This window comes from Echiichthys vipera (assembly GCF_963691815.1).
Source record: "Echiichthys vipera genome assembly, chromosome: 6".
Lineage (NCBI taxonomy): Eukaryota > Metazoa > Chordata > Actinopteri > Perciformes > Trachinidae > Echiichthys > Echiichthys vipera.
The window spans coordinates 6,796,090-6,812,412 of NC_139831.1; the positions used below are offsets into that span (position 1 = coordinate 6,796,090).

Sequence of the window (16,323 nt, forward strand, 5' to 3'; positions counted from 1 at the left end):
CAACCCCCGACCCCCCACCCCCAGGAAGCCTTCAACAGGGGCGATTAATTGCCATGGAGGCAGTGGAAGGGGTAAAATGACGTGGGATGGTCGATTGTAGCATCAAGACGTTTGTGAAATAAGGGTTAGTTTTTTACGAAATTGACTTTAATTCAAAATGAAATGCCCTCTCTGTAATTAGGAAACCCAGCTAGGCGCAGTGCGGTTGCACTCACACTGGTCAAGCAAACTAGGCTTTACCCGTGGAACCTGTTTGCTCATGCTATAGTGATTCTTTCGCAAGCCTGCACAAGGTTTGGACGGATGATGTTGGTTGGATTACAGGAGTTTCAAAACAAAAGACGAGTTGTCGGACAGGCGCATTCAGTGGACCCTTATACTGTAAACAAGCTGCTGAAAATAGGACCATTTTAAGTTGTTATTGTTGTGATGTTTTCACCATGAAACTCTCAAGAGACGCTCAACACCACAAGGGTGGTGTGACATTATGAAACAAAACATCTATACCACTTTAGCAATGGTCCAAAACCCATTTTGTTTTGTTTGTTCTGGTTTCTGAGCAGCAGATGGGTTTTTTGCACAACACAAACATGCTGTGTTTGGGAAGCCGACTCAGACTTCTCCATTATCCAACACAACTTATGATATTTAAGTGGATACAATAACATTAAAGCAATATGTAGTGATCCTGGAAATGTCCATATTTTGCATCAGAACTATTACCACTTCCGTCATTTATATGTATACATTTTGACTTCCCTGCTCGCTTGCTGACTAATCATAATTGCAACAGGTTGAGTACAGGTTTTACACCTGAGATTGGTAGGAAACTGTGCAGACATGCATTGTGACAGGCATGATTTGTGTTTTTATTTTCCTACCAAACAAAAATATGACATATACGTTTACAAAATCATAATTTCTATTTACTGAGTTTAGCTCAGATACTCTACAGACTATCTACCCTCTGGCAACTGCACGAATACCACCTCAACTTGGGAATTGCTGCTTTGACAGGCAGAAGTGATGAGGTCTGGATCAAAGTCATAGTACGATCTTTCTGCTTTCTGTTGCACCTTATTAAAACGCTCCAGCTATTGTTGTGGTGTGCTCAGCACTGCATCACTCCAGATACAGTACATTGTATTTCTGCCATTTTTACCAATTTAATGTGCCACCATTGTAGATCTTTGTAAGCTAACCAATGTCTGTGTCAGCACTGTACTAGTAAGTATAATTATATAAGCACACTGGTCATTGGAGCAGCAGCCTCACAGTATCAGAGGCAACAGGAGCTGCATGAGGGGGACGACTTTCCAACAGCTGCACAGGAGGGTTGCTCACTGCGAACCAGAGCCAGGGGTTAAAATATCACAGTGTTTTAATTGATTTATTTAGTAAATTCTCGAAACGTTATCACCAATGGGTTTTTTCAATCTAAATCGAGGGAATGCCATGAAGTAAAGCCTAAGAAGAGCTGCTTGATATAAACAAGACAGGTCGCCAAACCTAATTGTAGGTCTGTGTTTTGGTTTTTTTCTCTTTCCTGCCAACAGCTTGTTTTTAATGTAAGAATAAAATAAACAAAAAACAACTGACTTTATTAAATGGGTGGCTTCAACTAACAAAAACTTTTATTATCAATTAACACATTATAGCCTGGAAAGCTTCCGCGTCAATTTGAAGTCATTGATGAAGCGCTTTCCAGCTTCAATGGTTTAACCTGCCAATCATTTTCTCAATGAATTGACTGTAAAACAATGTTCAAATATATATATTCAGATATGGCAAAAGATCTGCACATATTTACATTTGTAAGCAGAAGGTAATGTGGAACTGGTGAATTGTTTTGGCAATTATCAAAACATTATATGTAGGCAGTTGTTTTTGTGGTGACTAATTAATAAATGATCTAATCTTTTTTGCTCTAATTAAATTGGAAATTCACACTATTTGACTCCAATGCGTGTAGTTTGACACTTTGACACAATAAAATAAGAGAATAACTTACTATAGTCATACTACTCCAACGGAAAACTGCAAAACACTCTAGCATTGCACATCTATAAGCGTGGGCTTTTCAGTTGGACCACACAGACCAGCGAGGGTCAAAGGTCAAGGGTTACATTGAAAGGGCTGACATGTTTAAAGGCCGACCAGAAGGTACTAACCCTCTTCACCAGCCACTGTTAAATGTGCCAGGTCAGCCTCCATCTCAGGAGGGCTTTAGCACTATAATCTCTGAATGCTCTCACAGCATGGGTCGTTTTCATGAGATATTGTGTGTGTGTGTGTGTGTGTGTGTGTGTGTGTGTGTGTGTGTGTGTGTGTGTGTGTGTGTATACGCATGCATGTTAGCACTTTAGCAATCTAGAGCCAAAGGCAGGAAAAATGAGTACTTTTATAACTATTACCCTTATCCTCCTATCATTGCTCCAGGACTGCCAACTGTCAGGGATAGTCAGAGTGAGATTGTGGGTTTACGGCTCATTAACCAGGTCATTTGTGTGAATCCGAGTGCTTTCATCCAACATTACTGGTGTTTGTAGAAGAAAAAAAACACAAATATGTAAGTATGTTTCGTTCGCTGCAAAATGTTCTCATGAATGCTGTTTCCAGAGGAACGAAAGCTGCCAAGCAGTGACATTTTGTCCCAATATATATATATAAAGCAAAAGCAATAATATCTCAAGCTCAGCAAAAAGAAGTGGACTACTCCATGTCTTCAATGCTGTGTTAAGGATGAGAGGAAGGATCTTCTGAGCTTATTCAAGAGTTTAAACAAATCTCAGATAAAATCTATAGCTGAAACAAACCGTTCATTAACCGATTAGCTTCCCAAATGTAAGACCATCCCAGTGCTTTAAATCCTGTGTGTTGATATTTATTGATAAGTATCACTTAAAGGGTTTCTCAACTGAATTTCCAGATAATGAACCATGATACAATGTGTTGCTTGGGATATATCAATCACGTAAGCTCCTTGGTTATATCCCCTCTCATTCTTTTGGTTTTCCCTCCGGTCATGTTTAGATTGTAACCCACGATTTGCGAAACTCTCTCAAGATGATTGAATCGTCAAATAGTTATGGGAAGGATAACGTCATCGGACAGCGAGTCTTCCTCAAATTTATGTGAGTTTTTTTAAGACACGACTCACAATTCACCCCAACACACGGATCCGACATCTCAGTTGTACTATAGTAATTAATACTGCCTACAAATACAAATGCATATTGGAATGTTAAATTAAACTTTCTGAATGGTCTCCATCCCTCTGACTAATATTATTACTCAAATCCAAACCTGACATTTATAGCTGATTTGTCCACCTGTTGCTTTGTGAAAAGTATCTTTCCTTTAGATTCTGGGTTTTCCTTTAAGGTAATAAACTCTCTTAATAGTCTGACATATGACTCAATGTACAGCTCTTGCAATTTCTGCAACTTAATAGAGATACTATCACAATTAAATTCCCAATTGACTTTTAGAGCCCTCGTTTTCCCGGCAGATTATTGCCGTCATTATAAATAGATGGGGAAATGAAGACAGGCTGTTAAAAGCTTGCGTTTTCACAAGAGAAGGTTGATTAAGATCTTGCACGGGAGGAAAGCCAATCTGATCTGCTGCTGTTTAACACCCAGCTCTTATCAGGAAGAGCCCTGGCAGACGTTTTATAGGTTTGCACATGCATGCGCACAAACAAAACAGTTGTTAAGACACAACTAGAAACTAGTGCAAATGAAATGATTGAATTAAATGAACCAAGCCAGAAACACAATAACCTTCTGTGTTGATGCTTTTGCCTGGAGGTAAACTTTGAAAGTACAGACAGTTTCACTCTCTTATTCCTCTTTTATATAAGAAGCACACACGATGCATTCAACTCATTCGAGCTGCCTTCAGTTCATACTGTCAAAGTTTGAAATGTATTTGTCACTGTTAGAAGAGACTCCACTATGCAGCGAAGATGAATACACTCCACTAATGAACCAGAGAATTGCACAGAATCACATATGTTCTCCAATCACCAAAAAAATCAATGTTTCAGTTTCAATCATCTCCTCCTGTTCATTTACACATGCTCATTGTCTCCCATTTGTTTTCCAATTCTCTCTTGCTCTATCTCATGTAGAGACGTAGATTTAGGGCGTTATTACACCAGTGCTTTTTAATCTGGTTCATTATCAACATTACCTTGGACCCTTTAGAGGAGATGGTCTCGGTCCGGTCCCAAACAAACTCTGGAGCAGTTTGTTTGTGGCGGCAGTCTGATCAAACCAACTACCAGGTGTACTTTGCAAGTTTGAACCAATCTCTTTCGTAGCCAGGTGTGCTTTGCATTCTGGGATGCGGCAGAACATGCAAACTATAGCAGCTTGCGTGGTAGTAGTGGCAGGTAGCTGGAGAATCTTATAACAAAGTTTCTCTCACAGAAATATGCACTATGCTAGAACACAGGAGCTTCTTCCTGTTTTAACCTTCCTGCTCACACCCCAGACACATCAAGACCAATAAGCAGAGTGAATGTTCTTGTGTGGTTTGATTGTTGTTCTGAGCCAGCTTTGGTCCATGTCACCGTGTTGGTCTGGATGAGGTATTGGAATAAGTCCAACCTAATCAACCAGCATCAAAAACACAGTTTACAGGTAAAAATGATGTGCGTACACTCTAGTGTTTGCATGTTGACATTTTTTTCTACTTCAACACCCAAGAACAGTCTTTAATCACACTAAAAATGCAAAGTGGGCTTCTTAGCTATAGGCTGGGCTGTATGTGCATGCGTTCATGTGTGTGTGTGGAGTGACTGGTGCGGGGGACCTGAGGGAATCCTGCTGAAACTGGAGTCTATTATGCGACCACAGCTTAATCTGCATTCCTATTGTTTAATCAGCTCCCACGCCGCCAAAGGGCTTCTAATGAGGTGTTGACTCATCCCCCCCGACACACACACATACGTATAGAAGTCCCCACACACACAAACGTACACAGGGGATCAGGAGGCAGGGAAGGGACAATGCGCCCTCTGTAGCCCCTCGAAAGGCTGATAACATAAATTAACTGTCTTAATTCTCACCATGGGTGTCCAGAACACGTCAAGATGTGACAGCAGTCAAACACTGTGTGTGTTCTCTGATTACTACAGTTGTGGCAGTCTTTCAAGACGGGTCCAAACACCTTCAGGAGCTGTCAATACAGCTTTCCGATCATATTAACCCTGCACAGCAGCCAGCTGAAAGGAGGTATAAGCATTACCACAAGTGACTAGCTACTCTAGCATTGAAGGAAAAGCTTTTAGGAGCTATTAAGGCCACATTTTCTTTGGTTCTTGATTCATTACACACTGACTTATTGAATCAGGCTGAAATTAGACTGGAAATCTATTCTAGGTTCCTTTTCTTTAGCTGTTCAGTTGAGTGGTTTGCCGCGACACTGATAAGAATCCACACCTTCATAGATGCGTCGACTGGCTGCTTCTGTGCTTTATGGACATTTATTTTCATTAAAGTCACCCAGTGTGCTGTTTTGTGTATCCTGGGCAAAAGTGTGCTTTGATCACAGTGAATTGAGACATTGTTACATTGGCTGCCCACCATTGTTTTTAATGTGTTCATATGCTGGTAGAGACGTAAGTATATGAACAGATATAATCAATATCCATTTACACACACAAGACATCCACGCCCATGCAGTTCTAGGCTGTGTGGTACTTACTAGTATAGAACTTCATTGGCCTCATGTCTCTCGTAACGCACCGTCTCACACATAATCCTGCAGAGAGAGAGAGAGGGGAGGGAGGAAACAGTGGAAGTCAGAAAACAATAGGAGGAAATATTAACTTTGTTTGGTTAGCAGTGTTACAAAACAGAAAAAAAATGAAAGGAATAAATCCAGACATAGCTTTAATAAGGGTGAAGTGTCAAATCATAAATGTTAATGAAGTAAAATTTCAACCCTTTATACCTACATCTAGTTATTTACTATATTTCCCAGAAAGGCATTCAGCCACCATCAGTGACAGACAGTGAAAGTGTTGCACATAATAGAGCTAAATTAAAGAAAGAGGATTTGGAAATTGATTTCCCTCTCTTAAACATCAAAGGTAGACTTTGATAGACCATGAGCTATGAGATTGTGAAATGAGAGTGCACACTTCTGTAGAAGCCACAAGTCGGTATGATATCGACCTTATTTTAAGAAAACACGGTTTATTTACAATGTCATGGAGAAGCTTAGAATTGTGGGTAGTGTAGTACTTAACAGCATTGTCTCTGATTGGTGGAGGTCGCTGTTTCCACGAATATATTGACTGCATCTGCGTACTGCTACCACTTAACTCTATGATCATGTATGTACACAGTCAAGAACCTCCGTCGATTATGCCATTTTCCAAATTCCGGTTCTGCGCTGAATAAAATGCTTTATGGTTACGATGATCATAGACTGTAAAGTGCAAAGTGTTCATTTTTCTGTTTTTTTACTTGATTTGATTCGATGCTATAAAAATGGTATCAACTCGCGATTGGCTGTGATTCTACCGTCCGATCACTACTTCAAAGACCCTGACTCCAAGATTTTGGCGCCCGTATCCGGGATATTTTGACTTCACTTTTTAACAGTGGGTTGAAGTTGAGCTGCTTTGTCCATCTTTATAGTCTGTGGTCATGATTCAAGTTGGTTGGCTTGGTTCCAGGCTTAACATTCTTTGTATAAAGATTTTCTGAAATGTCAATGGGGTATATGAATAGGAAGATCACTTCTGGAACCAGAGCCGTTCTTGAAGTGGGTGGTCACTGTCATGTTTAACTAAAGATCTGAGTATTGTTTGGTGTGATATCATTCCAATGCAGGTTGTAATGGATGGCTGATGAGTAGAATAGCAACTTCACGTTAACAGCAAAGCATGACGCCTGTGGCTGCACTGTGTTGTGGTCGATTAAAGATACTGTTAAAAGAGAAAGTCAGTTGTTCTGCCTCGTCTACAGTGGATTTCTCCTGGTGGTTATTTAAGTGGGTTAAAGCCCTGCTTAAACCTTTGATCTTTTATTGCAAAGTGCTGACAAAATCTGACAATCATACTGCTAAAGTAATGTTTCAACTTTAAACCGTGACTGTAGCTACCATAGCAATATCTTGATTAGAGATGTTCTGACACCAATATCAGTATCGGAAATGCCTCAGATACTGCCTTAGATACTGGTATTGATATTGGAGAGTATGCATGTCTATGTACCAATCAAATACCACATTATTTATGATGATGGTGATAAAAAATAATCAGTATCAGGGAGGAAAAAATGGTATCGGAACATCTCTAATCATTTTTTGTAAATACGTTTTTTTTTACATTTTCTTTACGAGGAGGATTCACAAAATGACAATTATAGTAGTAACAGCCCATCCATCCAACACCCCAACATGAAAAGGGTGAGAAAGAAGACAACTGCGCCTCAACTTTACAGACAGGCAACTATAGTAAACAGAAGCTGATGATCAAAACACAAAAGGCTTCAAAAATAGCTGGGGGCGACCGTTGTGTTGCAGCCCCCCATTGCACAACGGCAGAAAAAAAAACCCAACAACCCCGGGTCTAAAAAACAACTTGCTGTAAAAAAAAAAAAGAACTACAAAGGAAAAACAACACATTCCTCACAGATAAAATGTGCAGAAAAAAAAATATAACATAATCCCATAGTTAGTGGAATGTAATAGCTGGCTGGCAATTGTTCTTTTTTTTATTTAAGTAAGGAAAGCAAAGTTAGACGCAGTGGTGGGATTGGTCTGTGGGACCACGGGGACATTCCTCTGAACAGGGGTGGAGGGAGAGGGGTTACTGTAGGGTGGGAGGCCTCTGAGGGGTCACACAGTGGAATGTTCCAGCTTGCGGGTCATGTACTGCTACATTGTCCCGTCGCCAGTATAATCCACATGTATGCACACAAGGCATGCTGGGAACAGACTTCTGACATGCAGTGTTTAGAAAGTCTGCGGCAGACAGAAAACACTACAAGGCCAACGTGGTGACAGCGGAGTGAAAAGGCAAAATCGTGTTTGGAGAACAAAGCGGCATGTTCACATCTGGGTAGTTTTAGTCAAATTTGCAATTTTTATGTCAAGACACATTTGTCTTTTCAGTAACAATCAAAAAAATCTGCTTCAATAGAGAAAATTGCTTCATAGGCACCCCATAAATTTGCTTTTTATTATCCCAATGAAAGTCTAGAGTCAGTAATAGACTCTGATTCCAACAGAAAGTGAAAAGAAAACATGTTAGAGCTGTTCGGGCTGCGGCAAACTATTACTTTCGTTTCAGAAAAATAAAATGTTCGAAAATAGTGGGAAAAGGCTGTCAAGAGTCAAACGTAACGTCTTCAAATTGCTTTACTGCACCAGCACTCTGAAACCAAAAGATAATAAAGTTGCCTTCATACTATCAAGAAAACCAGCTGAGATAGATAACAAGCCCATCTACTTTCACACCTCACCTCACCTCACCTGGCCAAATGCTGTGTAACATGGGCGTGAATTTCATCTAGGCTTAAAGAGTTAAAGATTGTAACATTATATATCATGTCAATGTGTGCACACCTACACGAGAACACAGATCCTATTTACATGTTACCCAGAAAGGTGATAAGCCCAACAAGTATTTAAAAAAAAGACTTTATATAACATAAATCATGCTTGAAATATTGTGCATTATACCAACATAAAGGGTTGTTTATGTGCTAGTCACAGTGAGAGCTGGATTTCAGTCGTTTTGTCTTTTTAGCAGGAGACAGTAGACAAAATTATTCCAGACACGGAGACAAGTGGCTGTAGGGCAGAGTGGCTGCTGGATTAGAAAACCAGACCAATTTCACCGGCACTTGGTTGCTGGCTCTATTGTTAATTTTCCGCCCCTTACTACAACCGTTATGGAGCAAACACTGAGGAGTTGTCAGTGTTTTAGCTTGCATTTGAAATGAATGTGATTGGTATATCAAGCTCTAAGTTATGTTAATGAAGTACCAGGAATGTGTGCAGGCACTAACCTTAGCTGGTGCTCCCGCAGGTTGGACAGGGCCTCCATTCCATGGAGATACGAGTAGACAATCTCCAGGTCCTGGGGAACAGAAGGAAAGCGTTGTTAGACATGGGAGCTTAGAGATAGAGCTTTAAAACTGCTACAGTCAATATGCGTTGCATGAACAATGTCAAACGACTATGACTATGCGTGTGTAACCTTTTTGATTCACTCTAACCCCTCTCATCAACCTCTTTCCAGCCACAGCAGACAGCTGGTTTCAGTGAACAAAATTTGATAAATCCACTGAACGCTACCAGCCGAAGAGCATTTACACCAACTGTCATCCTTGACAGTGTTGCCACTAAAGATTACTTTTCATGAAGAAAAGCAGCATCTATTCAAATTTGTAAGGATGAAAGTAATGAACATTTACTTGACAAACAATTCAAGGATTAATGTTAGCAGAATTGCAAATAATTTTCAGTCAATCAACCACCCGCTTCATACTAAATTAAGCAAAACATGTCAACTAAAAACCCACTCAAACATAACAGAGTATTTATTATGTAGTCGCATTGAGGCTCAAAATACTGGTTATTCATTCTGCGGTGGACAAACTGGCTACTCATACAACAGAAAACCTTATACAAAGACAGTGACATTGATTTGTGCGACGAAGCATTGGTTTAGAAAGCAATAAAGCACCTCACGTATGAAAAAATAAAGGAACTACACTGCACAACTATAAACTCCCCATTCAATTACTTCATCAAGTGACCCAGTGAGCGACTCTCAGATTGTTTGGAGTGAAACCAAGTCAGCGGTGAAACAAAGTGGCCCTCTCTAGAGCTGGCAGCCAGTACAGCTACTCCACTGTCTATTGGTACACACTGGGGCACTGACTGTCTGTGTGTGTGTGTGTGTGTGTGTGTGTGTGTGTGTGTGTGTGTACGTGTGTGTGTGTGTGTGTGTTGTGGTGTTAGTTGCAACTACTGGGATGCCTTTGTCAGCGGCAACTGGAGGTAGATGTGGCGACAGCAGAGGGACAACACAGACTCTGTGTTAAGATCCCCACCGGACACACACAAACACACACAGACACACACATGAAACCACACAGAATGGCTACCTTGTCACTGTTTTTTTTTTCCCCGACAGCAGCAATCATAATCTTATTGAGAATTTTGACCACAAAACATTGACCACTAAAGAAGTTCAGTGAATAACCCTGAATCTGTGTGGTTTGGTGTCCCAATGTCTATGTCAGTCGAGGAGGAACAATAATCATCAAAAACTGTTTTTGTATTGTGTCTGTAACACAATTATTATCTTTTATTTTTACTTAATTGCTTTCGGTGTGATATTCACACCACTTCTCATGAAACACTAACCAAAATATGCCAGCTGTAGTGCTACAAAGATTGCATATAGCTCAGCTGCACATCCTAACCAACCAGTAAGCAAATAAGTAACACGCAAAGAAGACACACCTAAAAGGCTCTGTCTATTTGCTCAGTGTTCAAAAGAAGGTTAAATTAAGAGCTTCCCATCAGAACCAATAAAGCAGAAAAACACCACACTCAATAGTTGGGAAAAATCCTACAAATGACCATCAGCAAATCTAATAGTCAACAAAAATGGGACACAATACGACTATGTTATGAAACTACACAACTGGGCCTTGGTCGCCTGACGTCAACACCGACTCTTTTTGTTGTTTGTGTGGCCTTTATAAAGCGGACATAGAAAGAAACTTTCCTCAGGGCTGCCTGGCCCTGTTACATCACGGTTATATCCTCACTAACTCAATCCTTATGTCCAAAGTGTCTGTGGTCAGTCAAACAGCACAGGAGCAGTGCTTCAATAGAGGCAATATTCAGACACACACTGTCACCTACTGGGTAAACAAGGAACTGCAGCATGGATTCACTGGGAACATTTTGAATACAAGCCACAGCGCAATGACAACTCATGGGAAAAATATGCTAAACAGCAAATTAATGCAAATTAAAATGGTCAATGTATTTACAGAAGGTGGAAAACTATAAATCAGTGAGAAATTACCTGAAAATGAAGCTAACCATTCAGGTTAATACATGTATTTAACTTTGTGCAGGGGTAGAGCCCAGTGATATTAATTTATCAATAACTGGATAGACAGGAATTTAACTGGCAACTATGAATAACTAATTAATTGGTTAAGTGGTATTTTAAATCAAAGCCAAAATGTGAATATTTGCTGGTTTGATCAGATAAATCACGTGATCTGAAGACATTGGGTACAAACTTTGTCAAACCAATGACATTATTGCTTCCTTTAATGAGTCTTAAACTATTACAATTCCAGTGCTAACTTTGAATAAAATAAAGCTATTTTAACTCACTTCTGGCTTCAATAAACGTCACTGAGATTCTTTAAAAACACTCTATACTGTTGTTTTTGTTTCACTTAAACGTCAAATATATACAGAAAATGTTATTACTAGTCTCTCTATCAAGGGGAGAAGATGGTTATAAACAACACATGGATCAACTTTGACTATGGAAGGAGGAAATTCCCTTCAAAAGCAGCAAATATCCAATAATCCAGACAGGTCATCACTAGGTGGCAGTGTTGCAGGGTTTTTTCCCCCCTTGCACAGTGACATCACTGTGAATGTAACAGTGCCACTCAAACGCAACCTCACAGGGAGAAATATGCAAAACCATCAATTGTGGCTTTAGTCTCAAATATTTCAGATTGACTGTATGGAAAGAATGTAAAGGACCCCATCTTTTCCACTCCCGGGGCCCTACATTTTCCCGGTCGGATTTTCTCTCTTTTTCTCTTTCTGGCCTCTTTTTAGACCGAGCCAAAAAACAAATCACCACAAAGTGCACAGGGAGAGGATACATGACGGTTTTAGGACATGGAAGGGATCAAATCAAAACAAAACCTTTTTTTAATTTCACTGACGGTTGAAGTGCTTTTTTTCCCCCCCGTGCGATTTATTATGCTTATTTCAAACAATTTAACATTCAAGAAACAAACAACGTTCAATTATTCTTTATAATAATCTTTATGCTTTTGTCGCATAGTAGAGAGATCAAAAGCAGAGGGTGTTTGATCTGTGCTTTCAACATCGTTTAGCCTACTTCAAGAGTCTCCCTTAGAACAGGAACAGGAAGGAGATAGGACCAAATGTGGTGGGTAGCTGAAACTAGGACATACTGATGAAAGCTGCTACATCCAGCCAAAATTGTGCTCATTGTGTGTGCTGAATAAAGACAAAGCTTGTTCATTTTTTTTAAAAACTGCCTTTTGGAGGGTAGCTCGAACTCCCAGGCGACACCAGTAAGACCATCTAATCCCTCCTCCTTCCTTTTCCACACTAATCCTTCCAGGAACACAGGTGGCCTCTACTGAAGGAAAAACATACCAAGATGTTGATCATGATAAAACCTCGTGGACACTTCAAAGCTGTTTGTGCAAAACTATGAATAACATTCCTCGCATACCAGTGACATACTGTTAATCGAATATCTTTGTGAATTTCCTCAGTTATTTCCTTGATGCGACATCGCTTTACACCTTCCTTTGTGAGACAGATGGTAGCAATGCAATGCAGCCAAACGAGTGGAGGCATTTCCTCTCCTGGATACGAATTAAACAATAGCAGGCTTTGTCTTCCCTGATGGGGCCCAAAAACACACACACACACCGACTAAGACGTCCTCCATTTTCCACCGATTATGTTCGGCCCCGGAGGGAGAGGGTGCAGTGTTGGGCCGGGTGCCAGCCTGTTGAGTGGCAAAGCATTCAGTGGGCAAAGGGAGGTCAAGAGAGTTGTGATGTTTTTCCCGCATTGCGTTAATCGATACTTACAGGGAGACAGAATTTTCACATGAAATGATACTGGATCAAAAAGCCAGATCAGCGACCTGAAGCAGAACTTTTTGACATAAACAGGGAGACAAGGAAACAGAATTTCTTTAAGATTTTAAAATGTTCAAAACTGTGCATGGTACTAGAGATGCTAATGCTCAGGATTAGCTTGGCATGAACAGAAAAGGGCTGCAAACAAGCGTTTAATAATCGATTTATCCGCTGGTTATTGTCTTGATTAACCCATTAATCAGTAGTCTATAAAATGGGGGAAAATGTGATGAAACTGACTACAGACACCATTTCTCAGAGTCGTCCCCAATATCTTCAATTTGCGTGTTAGTCCTTAAGATATTTAGTCCTTATGGTATTCAATTTATTGCGATATATGACAAAGACAAACAGCAAATAGTGACTTTTAAAAAGCGTGAACCAGAGCGTGTTTTTACACTTTTACTTAAAAAAAATAACTCAAAACAGTTACCAATAAATATTAAGTCAATCAGTCAATCGATTAATCAACTAATTGTTGCAGCTCTAGTATGTAAGTATGACTGAATTGCATCTGATAAATATTTTTGGACATGTTATATGCATTTGCAGCCACAGCGATCTAAAAAGGCCGCCTTGACTGTCATTTCCGTATTTGTTTCAATTAATTCAACAACCCTGGGTCACCCTAAACTATTGTTAAGAAACGCCTCTGCTTTTCTTATCTCTTAAAACCACAGCATCTGTTTGCCAGATAGGAAGCTTTCCTCTAGTCGGGCCTTTTCACTATGGCACAAATGTTCAATCCATTTATTCATTTAGCTCTGGGTGAGTGCAGATAGCAGGCCTCCGCGTGAATCTATCACCCACTGGAGACAAACATCAAAGAAAAGGGGCTGAAACCTTTCAAAAACAATGGGACACTGTGGGAGAGACAAACAAAAGAGTCTCAGGTAGGAAAGTGAAGGACATTTCTGATGACCTAAGCAGCCTCTGTGTCTGATGGATGATCAGATACCAATACTTCAACACATCCATGAGTACGGTTTGAATCAACAACCCCTTGTTAAAACCATAAATCCTGTGGGTCAATGCTGTCGTAAACTACTATGGAAAACTCTGGATAGAAATGAGCATCAGCACCATTTTATAGAGCCGTAACTCTTAAGTAGAGACACTGATCTGTTCATGCGTATCGAGGGACTGATGTAGCATAAGGTTATGTTTTTATATCACAGAGGAATGACCAATTAAGTGTTATAACCCCATAAAACCAGACACATGATGGCTTCTTCGGTGATGTGCTGCCCTCACTGACTCACCTAGCAGAGTAAATCAATGACCGTGTCTCCTTTGTTGACATCATCAACATCCTCTGCGTCTGCATTTGTGCATGCACACCCCACGCTTATCTGACTACTTTCGAGGAAAGCCTTCCATCAAGTGATCCCAATTACATGTATGTTACTCTCAGAGTCTGTCCGCCAACTGCGCTGCTATTCTTAAGCCTTAACAGGGAAATGAACAGAAAGAGTGAGAGAGAAACTAGTGTGGATGCCTACTGTGAGACATATGTACTTCTGTCAGCACTGCCAGGCAACTTGTGATGAGTTTTCACACTGGTAAAAAATTTGGCAAATTGTGATCCTCCCTTCTGTCATTGGTGGCGGTCAGAGCGGGCATGGGCTCTGAAGATTGTTAGTTCAAACATGACAAACTGTAGTCGAGCATGACACAGTTTCCATCATCAGCTTCCTTTTGGATCCTTGTGAGCTAAAGACAACTTTTCTTGGTGCAGAGAACTGAGACCAGGACAGTGGAACAAGAAAGTGCTGACAAAGTGCACAAAACTTCTGAAAAACAACTCGACTTGCGACTGAAAATAATGCAAGATAAACATCCCATTAAAACTGCAGTATTGAATGCTGCAGTTTCTAGTTTGCAAGAGGCTGCAGTCAGGAAACAAGCTGCATCTGTCTAACACTAGGCTCATTACACCATCCCTGTCTAAGATGCTTACGACCTTGATCCCTGGCAGTCAGAGAAGAGTTGGCCGTTCTAATCACGGCACTTTGTGTGGAGAGGATTTGTTGTCGTTCTGTTTCAAAAAATAGCTGCGAAAAGCACAAATTAATCCCCCGCGACTTGGGAGCGAGGACGACCTAGTTTTATAACAATTGCTCACTTGTCACTGCGGGAGGGAGCTTTTCACTCCATACCTTCACCCTCTGAACTTTACTGTGGCCGCTTCAAGGTTGGAATCAAACAATGTGGACGTGGTATGCAAAAACAGCTCGTTAGGCCGGCATTACCATAACTGAAAGAAATCCAATGATACTTTTGGTTTTGAACTGCAAAATATGTGGATGTGTGGATTTTCTACACATTACATTCCACGTTCTCATTCAGTTAAAAACAAAAGGAGATACTACAAAACTGCAACATATTTCTACTGAAACAAATGTAGCTCCTTGTAATTAGGAAATAGATTTATTCATTAACTCAGTCATTCATTCATTTTTGTCATTTTCAGACATTGTCCAGAACATTCCCTTTTGAGGTTTTGACCTTTTCCAGGTTTGCCTGTCCACGACAACGACCCCTCATTCAGTGATGCATCGGTATTCCTGGATCCTGTTACCGTGATGGCGGAGGGGCTGTCTTGTGTGTCGGGCCGGGTGAGGCTTGCATTCCTCAGATGACACTGGCTAGATAATGTCTGTGTCCTCGCCAGCAGACACACACATACACACGAGGCCTAAAGAGGCCATCTCGACCATGCCTCCTACCCCCTACTGTTCTCTAACCTATGGAAGGTACTATATGGCATACCAAGTGAAGGAGACATCTGGGTCAACTATTACGACTGTGAATGGGGGAGGCTGTGCCACTAGCAAACTTAAAATATACTAGGACTGCAACTAGGAACTGTTGCATAGTATTATCCCAGTTAATCAAATGATCGTTTGGTCTAAAAAACATTAGAAAACACAAATTCTCACTGTAAAAAATTCCTAAAGGCCAACCTGACACCTTAACTAACTACTGACACATTCAAATTAAGTACATTTCCTTTAATATTCCCATATATACTTGGTGAAATGCATACACTGATTTTCCAGCAGTTGCCCACAGAAAAATCCACAAAATCAAACGTTTCAGCTTAAAGATGAAGACAAACGCATGCAACATGATGGTACCTTTTATGAAAGACCTTTAAATATATCCCCTTGAACTCATCATCAAGAATTATCATGTAAAAATGATTCAAGAAGTCGGCTAACAGAAAAATAATAGGCAATTCATGTGTTAAAGTCAATTCCAAATGCTAAAATTTGAGAGAGAATGTAATGCTTTTTTATGAACAGCACATTTCAATATTGTTTGAAATGGGGGTGTTGGTTAGACGTCGGAAGATGTCACCTTGGGATAGAAAAGAATCCCAAGGTGACATTTC

General features: G+C 40.3%; 1 protein-coding gene across 5 annotated transcripts in view; it reads right to left on the minus strand.

Moving 5' to 3' along the window:
- rapgef2b (Rap guanine nucleotide exchange factor 2b) overlaps nucleotides 1-16,323 on the minus strand; it is a 108,041-nt gene that overhangs the window by 71,817 nt on the left and 19,901 nt on the right. For all 5 annotated transcript variants that reach the window (XM_083914905.1, XM_083914906.1, XM_083914903.1 and 2 more), the window contains exons 2-3: nucleotides 9,036-9,106; nucleotides 5,716-5,772 (exon numbers count right to left, since the gene is read on the minus strand). In XM_083914905.1, coding sequence (XP_083771031.1) covers nucleotides 5,716-5,772; nucleotides 9,036-9,106 — 128 coding nt within the window. The remainder of the gene's footprint in view (nucleotides 1-5,715; nucleotides 5,773-9,035; nucleotides 9,107-16,323) is intronic.